Source organism: Trachymyrmex cornetzi, unplaced genomic scaffold, assembly GCF_001594075.2.
Source record: "Trachymyrmex cornetzi isolate Tcor2-1 unplaced genomic scaffold, Tcor1.1 scaffold33, whole genome shotgun sequence".
Classification (NCBI taxonomy): domain Eukaryota; kingdom Metazoa; phylum Arthropoda; class Insecta; order Hymenoptera; family Formicidae; genus Trachymyrmex; species Trachymyrmex cornetzi.
Window position 1 is genome coordinate 243969 of NW_017298003.1, and position 9134 is coordinate 253102.

Below are 9134 nucleotides of genomic sequence, written 5' to 3' on the forward strand. Positions count from 1 at the left end.
GAGAGGAAGTCACCTAATCTGGAGTATTACCTTCTGATTTTGTAATTTTATACATAGCTATAAATGTCAAAAAAGAAAAACTAGCTATACTTAAAACAAACATCTTTGTTGTTGCGATGCAAGGCGTGTATTTGTCTGTTTTTGTAACCTTCAACCTTATTACACAATATGTGCACTAACATGTTTTCGTGATGAATTAAAAAAATTCCAAATAATTCATTTTTACAATCCTAGACATGGTGTAAAATGCGACCTATATGAGCCTCCGTAGTTTTAGTAAGTATACATAAATAACGTTAATGTATACATATATTGACATATCTTATTCTTCCGCAGTGAGAAGGATTAGATCTACAGCCGAAACGTTTGCAATTAACTTCGTTTGATATAAATACACTCCAATTATTTTTGAATTATATATTGTAAACTTATAAATGCATCATTTACGCATTAACAATCATGGAGCTCATATCACAGGCATTTTACTTGTATTTGTAAATTGACAATGCTACAAAAAGTTTTGATGTTCTAACAACCAGCTTGTCCTACATAATTATTTTGATAGTCTCACAAAGTTATTTTCATATCTGTATCTACATATAGTTAAATTTTTCAATACTTTAGCAGAACTTCTTTTTACGAAAGTCATGACTAAACGAGTTCGACAGACATTAGACTTTGATCGTTTCGTCTCTATTGCAGTCTAATAAATCGGGAAAGTCGCCTGAAGAAACGTGCATGTTGCACCGAACCGATAGATGCTCCCGTAACGGGGAACGAACCGAAAGTGAATTATATAGTTATTCACGTTCCGACGTTTAATGCGAGATTACTTTCATCTGCCCTACTTTTGTTTTCACGAGCTGGCGCTCGGCGGCGCGGCGCGGCGCGGCGCGGGCGGTTTCTTCGCCGCCACCTCGGACGTTCGAGACGAGAAAAAGTGACGCATGGAGATGAAAACGACGAAAACGTTAATAAAGCGCACGTACGCGCTCGCAAATGATAATTCGACCGATACGCGCGCGCGGTCGTTCGATCGAGCGTGTAACGGCAGCGTATCGGTACGAAAAACCGCTTTTTGCGTCGCGTTACGCATCGAGTGCCCGGTGAAAGTGATGCTTGTGCCGAAGACGCACGTCAGAAGACTAGCGTACACATACACGCCATGCGCTCGCTTTCCTTCTGCTTGTCTAACGAGTTCATCAGGTATCGCGATCGAAATCTGCCGGATAACACGGGATATCCTTAATAAACTAAATCCGATCGCCACTTTCGCGTCCCAATTGGAAACATAGTTTCAAATGAGACTTAAAGTGAGCTAATTCGCGCATGAATATAAATCGTGAATACTCTCTTTAATAAAAACAGAAATATAAATTTTCTTTTAAAATTGTATTCAATTCTGCTTGTCAACGGGGATTTTTTAGAGGATTCTTTAACCGTTTTGTTAATGCATATCCGAGTACTTATATCGAATTTTAAACAGTAAAAATTTTTATATTTTTGTGTGAATTTTCTTATAACGCCTCAAATCTTTCGAACTATACTCCATCCTTCGAACAATAAAGAATAACTTTGCGTAGACTTTATCTAATCGTTTCACATTTTTTGCGAGAACTTCTTTTGTGAAACACGATAATGCTAAAATTCTGCATTGACAAGAGTTAACTTATTTTTTTTAACTATTTCGCGTAATATACACATATAATATATATCAATATTTCATTTAAATTGTTATAAGGAAAATTTATCTGTGAACAATGTAATTTTCACAAAATATATATAAGAATCAATGTATATATTCTTTCTATTTATAAAAATTATTATGAATACATGTAAGTATTTCTCATTACACAATATAATTAAGATAACTTTATATATATATGTACCTAAATATAAAATTTAAAATAATAAAATAATAAAGAGAAAATTTATTTCTTTCATCGTTATGATAACTAATATAATATAATTCTATTATAATGGATATAAAATTTAATCGTATGGAAAAATAAAAAAATTTTTTATTTCTTTCTTTCCACCTCTTAATTTCTTCCTATGAAAAAAACATAAATAATCAAACATTCAACTTCGGTTTTCATGGAGAAAATGATTACTGCCGTGAAAAGCAACAGTGTTGCCGCTTTCATGGATTCTAGCTTTATCACAATTTGATTTAAATTTGAACATAACATTATAGGGCGCGTAAGCGGATTTCGAACTGTATTTGTAATAGTTTTGTTAGAAAGTTTCGTTTCTCACTTTCCAACCGCTTTCTAAAAATGTGAAAAGAACAACGATGAGCACCCATTTCAATTCGTGTTCTAACGGCTCGTAATTACTCGTCGTGGCCTGCGGTCAGGACGAAATTGCAAGGCTCCGCCTCGTCAAAAGTTCGACAAAATCCGCGCGTCGAAATTGACTTGCAAAAAATCTGAATAGCCAATCTGTGATCAAGTCCCGCGTGTAAAATGATAAAAATTCTTAAATGAAAAAAACTATAAATATTTAACATTAGATTTGTTGTATTAAACTTTATTAACAAGATATCTTACAGCGTTGTTATTTTATTTATGTTTTTAAGCTTTAATAAAATCTATGGATTGCAAAATCTGTATAATTTTAAGTATCTATTCACCTTTCGAGATCTCTATAATTTAACATTTAAGAAGATTAAAAATTGAAAAAATTATATTTTTCGGAATTAAAAATTTATAGAATTTAGTGTTTGTTTAATTTCCGAATTCATATACATTTATTTATTTACAAATCGAATTGTCATGAATATACATTCTGCGAATTATAATGTTTATAAAATTCATTAAAATGAACAAAAATATATAGATACGGTTTTGCAGATACAAGTTATGTCGTTGAAAGCTGAAATTCTTAATTTATTATATAAGTTTATGAAATGTTTAAAAAATAATAATTTTAAATTGTTATTATTTTTTAAATTATTGTATTCTTTAAATTATATGCATGAAATTGTAAACAAATTGTATGTTCAAGTTGTCACGTTCGAACGAATGTAAACGATGTATGACACAAATATCATCAATATCAGATTCGTAGACGTATCGTATTCAGCAGTTGAAGGATTAAAAAATATATATAAATGTATATTTCGTAATTTCTGATAAAATTACTGTACAGAAATTTCTGTCGGCAATCATCTATTTTTTTTTTAATATTCGATATAGCTGACTTAGATGAAAGATCATTATCATTTGAAAATAAAGCCATTTTACATATATACTTGCGTGTATACACAAGTGTGAACAAGATTCGCCGAAAATATTTTCATTAGTTACGCACACTGTTTGATAACGTATGTGAAACAGTGTCATTTTTGCGGATATGTCCACGTTTTGGTAGAAAGTTTCGCAGATCAAAATCGTGAAACGAGCGTGAAACTGCGTTCGCGCGCGCGCCATATTACAACATGACTGTAAATTATAAGAATTGGGCCACCGTACGCACACGTATACGTGTCATGTTCTTCTTTTTTCTCGAGTCACTGCATACACGAGTCACACACGCGCAATTATTGCTAACGCGGATGTCTGCTCGCGATTCACGGGACCTTGGCCGGTTTTTCTTTCAACGCGCGATTTAAATTCTTAACATGCACGAAAAGCAATTTAACCGATCGAGGTACGATCTGATCACTTGAAAATAAAGAAGATTATACGCAAAACTCACCGCGCTCGCGGTACAAAAGTATCCACGAAATACACATTATCAACAGCGGATTTAATACGTCGATAAAGAAGAAAACACACCGTCGGTACATAATATATTTTTCTGCTATATCGACACATGTTAAGCAGGACGGATGAAATTCAACATATTAACCACTTACCTTTACTCGTCTCAGGTTGAATATTTTCCGTCTTGATTTCCGCTCTTGAGGCGTAAGGGATGGAAGTTGGAGACGCTTGCGTTGAAGGCGCTGCTAATTTTTCTAAACACATAATGTCAAAAAGTAATTAATTTACTTAAAGTAAAATAAATAAAAATAAAAATATTTGTGACTCCAAAAATAAATCCAATACAAATAAAATCTTACATATGTAAATTTTCGCGATTATTAATGTATAAATTCTATATTCATATAAGCGATAAAATCATAATTGTGAAAGCAATTATGATATACTTACTAAACAAAGTAAAATATAAACCCATAGATAGGCTCAGCTTGTACTCAACTTTAATTATTATGCTAATAAGACTAAAATGCAGAATCAAAATATTTGCAAATTTACATTTTACTTTTAACTTCATTTATATAGAATTATATATCCTTATAAATTATATATTGAATATATATATGTATATACACTGCTTAAAAAAATTATGGCATAGAAAAATTGTAGGCAAAAATTGGACAACTTTGACTAACGATAACTTTGCGAAAAATTATCATAGGATAGCGTTTTTTTCTTTAAATTAAAGCTTAAAATCGCTACTTTAAGACGTCAGGCGTCGTCTACAATACACGGAGTAAGAAGTAAGAGTAAGAAATTGACCAATCACAGTCGATTATCTTCTCACATTCGACTGTGATTGGTCAATTTCTTACTCTTACTTCTTACTCCGTGTATTGTAGACGACGCCTTATATGGTCAGATTTTAAGTTTGATGCACCTCTGCCACTGTAACTCTCAAAAATATGAGAGTGTTTGTCATATTGAAAATTGCAAAGTTTGACATAAACTTTCCCCTTTAATTTAAAAAAAAAGACGAGTCATTGCGATTTTTTTCGTAAAGTTATAGCACTTTAAAGTTACCTTTGCATTTTTGATATATACACTGAAAAAAAAGATTGATTACTGTAGCAAATTAGGTAAAATATGGCATAGTATTTTTAATTGGTTGCAGCAGCCAATTTTTGGTTGCCTATCGAAATCCTATACTAACATTGCGTCATGGTGCATATCTGGTAATATCGCATATGTAAAAAATGCAAGGGTAATTTTAAAGTGTTGTAACTTTGCAAAAAAAATCGCAACGACTCGGTTCTTTTTTTAAATTAAAGGGGAAAGTTCAAACTTTATGCCGCTGCAAATGGTATTCCCGAAAAAAATTTTACAAAGTCCGTGCATTCCGTCAAACTTTGCAATTTTCAATATGATAAACACACCCTCATATTTTTGAGTTACAGTGGCAGAGGTGCATCAAACTTAAAATCTGGCCATATAGCGTCTTAAAGTAGAGATTTCAAGCTTTAATTTAAAAAAAAAAAAAAAAAACGTTATCCTACGATAATTTTTCACAAAGTTATCGTTAATTAAAGTTGACCAATTTTTGCCCATAATTTTTTTGAACAATGTATATGTATACATTATACCGGATATAACAGAGCGACTGTATTAGGCTAATTTCTTGAAAAATATGCATTTTCTTGAAAAATGTTTCAGATAAAAGTTTTTCAACTTCAAAGGAGACATAATATGGCATCATTGGTTATAAACCTTAGGTGACGTTGTCAAGGTCAGAGGAACGTCATGTTAAATATTTTAAATGGAATCCTCCATTTTTCATTACATATTCTTGTAATTTATCTCGAGAGCTTTCCAAAACACTATAATTAAGTTCATTTTCATTAAGTACTTTTCGAGTATATATAGTATAGTTATAAGGCTTAAAGGTTACAGCACCGCCGGCATTAGCATTACCCAAGGTGTTCGACCGACGGCTAAAACCTCTTGAATGTTGTTCAGAATCATGACCTGGATAACATTTATCAAGATCGAGGCCATCGGACTTGTTGTACCTCTTATCTTCATTTTTACGTAGAAATGAATTTTTAGTGCAAAACCATATTATATCCCCCTTGAAGTTGAAAAACTTTTGTCTGAAACATTTAAAAAAAAAATGCATATTTTTCAAGAAATTAGCTTGATACGGTCGCTCTGTTACATCCTGTATTTATTGTACATTATATATTGTACCTATAGTATATGCATATAATGTATATATTATATAGTACACATAGAATTAGGAAAGTTACTTTACAAATTACTTATAAGTATTATTTTTTATTGTAGAAACTGAGTACAATAAGTTCGGGTATTTTATTATTTTACATTATATTTGATCATTACACTAATTTTGTATTACTTTTTGTACTCAATTTCTATAACAAACATATATATATATATATGTATAAGGTAAACTAAAAACTACCTTATAGATAACACATAAAGTAACTTTTCCAAACTTGATTATACATATATGTAGATTCTGCATATGTATGAGTATTGCTTGCGAGAATTGTATTTTATCTTGCTTATAAATATAGAATTTACGCACTAAACGGAGAGCATTTTATTTGTATTGCAATTCATCTACATTGTAAAAAGATTTATTGTTGTTATATGAATAAAGAACAATATACAATTCACCTGCTAATAAAGGATTCGCGGCAGCGATATTGTGCCTCTGTCTTTTGTAGGAAGAAGGTGTTGTGGTGGAGGTGGGTTGGCTGGCCTCTGCTTCGAGCTCTCGTAGGAAGTCTAGGGGATCGAAAAGTTCCTCCCCTGTAACAACGGACATACCCGCACCTTCCTCCACCGGCACATTCGATGCCGTTGGAGTTCCTACCAGAGCACTTAGCTCCATCGTAGAAAACTCTACCGACTGGCCTGTGTTGCTCTGCTGAAAACACGGAAAATTTGAAGCTAAAGATAGAGATTCGATTAATTTTCTTATCTTATGATTACTAGTATATAGATAGATATTATTTCGCTACTATACAACATTTGTAGAATTATAATGAATCATAGATTTTGAGTATCTCAGATGTTTTATGTAACTTAGGTCTCACATTTTCATTCACAAATTCTAAATCTAGGTTCATATACACTTCTTGGATTTTATCAAATTTTACAAAATTCAATTTACATCTATAAACTCCAGGCGTTACCAAATTTCATAAATATTACAGAAATCTCTTCGAATCCCAAATTTTAAATCTACTACTGATTACTCACCTGAAGGCACTGGGTTAAATCCATCTTTCCGTCATTGTCAGAGTACCAGAATAGCTCGTCGTCTATGAAGGGCATGTTTGATTCCTCCTTGGGTACAAGGGTGAAGGTTAATGTAGGCGTTTGCGATACGGGGACCGGCATCGGGACCCGTACCCAGCGGCGGGGCCACTTTAGCCACCCCCGCGCCTTCTAACATCTAACTACCTCCAAGACTTCCCTACCTCCTTCGTCCCCCTCGTATGTCGCACTCAGATGGTTCAATTCCTCTTTTTTTTCTACACGCTATTGTTCACCTAAAAGCATAATTCACGATTAGATTGTGTGTGCACCATAAAAATACAGGTGATTAACTCTAAACTCCAAATAGTTTTTCGTGATGCAAACATAAATATGATTAAGGATAAATAGAGATATAGATACACACACACATATATATATATATATATAATCTAAACATTTTAATGCAGCTATCGGCCACTTGGCGGCTATCATATTATGCTGTAATATATTTTAAAAAGTAATAATTACAAAACGTTATATGTTATAAATATATTATTTTCAAATTTATATTTATATCTAGATTTTTTCTTTCTTAAAAGTTTTAAAACGTTTATTTTGTATTATTTATTAATGGTAAGAATTCATTATTAAGTTTAACAGCACTAATTTCCGGAAAATGAAATTAAGAATGAGTGTATCGCTTCTCGCACTTATATTCATTGAGACTTAATTATAAGGACATATATCGCAGGATTGTTATTTCGGATCCCTTGAGGGAACTGATAATCTGATACTAGTCAGGGAAGCCGTTATCTGGAATTCGCGCCTCTTCAACATCTTGCGGATTGGGATTAACCCGAATACCATCACGGGTAGTTGGGTAGTGAAAGTTGATGGTGACCCAAAAATTTAATCATATTTCGCTCAATCTTTCCATAAGACTGAAACAATACGCGATGACAATACTGCAAGTCGTAAAAACGACTTACTCAATTTGAATCAAGGTTCCTCTTTAGGTATGTAGATTAATTCAAAGTGTATCGGTATTTGTAGCATTCATACATTTGGAGCTGCAGTATCGTTGGTTTGACGTTTGCTAGACAATCAAAACAAAACAATCTGGAGACACTGGTAGTGTCTCGGCGCTAAGCTACGCGCAGCGCCACTACTGTGGCTACTTTATGCGAGCCGGTGAGTTGCGGCAGATCGAGATTATCTTATCAGATCTCAATAAGGGCTGAACCGATCAAGTTCTAAGTGTGCTCAATCGATTGCAACCTCTCGGGATATATAATGAAAGTGTTTTTATTTTTTCTCTACGTGCTCTACGAGCGGAGATATTGCGACGCAAAATATACGAATCTGAAACTTTTATATTAAGAAACGTCATTGTCGTCGTCAACGTCGTCGTCGTCGACGCTACGAAGTAGTGGAGGTAATGTCCTTTTGGAATTTTTGGCGCAAGAGGCAAATGTGGCACTGGCAATGTGCATAGTCACATCACACACGTGTCTGTTTTCTGTGGCTGATGATTAGGTCAGGAAATCTGTCACATCGTTGGCATAGAGAAACACGTAAGTGATTTTCTGCTTCTATGTACACAAATTAGATTTGCTCGACAACGTTTTTGCACGAAATGAACGAATCTGGCAAAAAAAAAATGTATCGTTTTACCCCGTGGACCGAGATATTAATCGTTAAAGTCGATCACTATTCAGGTTAGGAAATCCGTCATATTGATGACATAGGCCATGGTCCGATTTATGCTAACAACGCTCATGAGTATCTTTCGTCTTCGTTTAACATTTGACAAGCAACAAGGATGAAATGATTTTTAAGCGTTGTAAGCGTGAATCGGACCGCGGCCATAGAAAGACATGAGAACATGTAATTGAAACTAAAATAAGTATTTTCTGCTTCAATTACACAAATTCTCTGCTTTAAAATCACATTCTTTGTTTTTATTTTTACAGCAGAGTATTTGTCTTGGTTAAATATTTGTCTGTAAAGCAGAAAATTTGTTTAATATATGCCATCGAGGCAATAGATTTCCTAATCTGGATATCTATCAACTTTAATTAATAACAATAACAATTAATAACTCGGTTCGCGGGGCAAAGCAACACATTTTTTATGTAG

The 9134-nt window shown here is 33.3% G+C and overlaps 1 protein-coding gene across 4 annotated transcripts in view; it reads right to left on the reverse strand.

Moving 5' to 3' along the window:
* The window catches only part of Eip74EF (Ecdysone-induced protein E74), a 324734-nt gene that overhangs the window by 197738 nt on the left and 117862 nt on the right, over nucleotides 1–9134 (reverse strand). For 3 of the 4 annotated variants that reach the window (XM_018510269.1, XM_018510266.1, XM_018510267.1), the window contains exons 2-4: nucleotides 6996–7288; nucleotides 6408–6660; nucleotides 3863–3964 (exon numbers count right to left, since the gene is read on the reverse strand). In XM_018510269.1, the coding sequence (XP_018365771.1) occupies nucleotides 3863–3964; nucleotides 6408–6660; nucleotides 6996–7136 (496 nt within the window). In that variant the 5' untranslated portion in view covers nucleotides 7137–7288. The remainder of the gene's footprint in view (nucleotides 1–3862; nucleotides 3965–6407; nucleotides 6661–6995; nucleotides 7289–9134) is intronic. The other variant, XM_018510268.1, reaches the window with a different exon arrangement.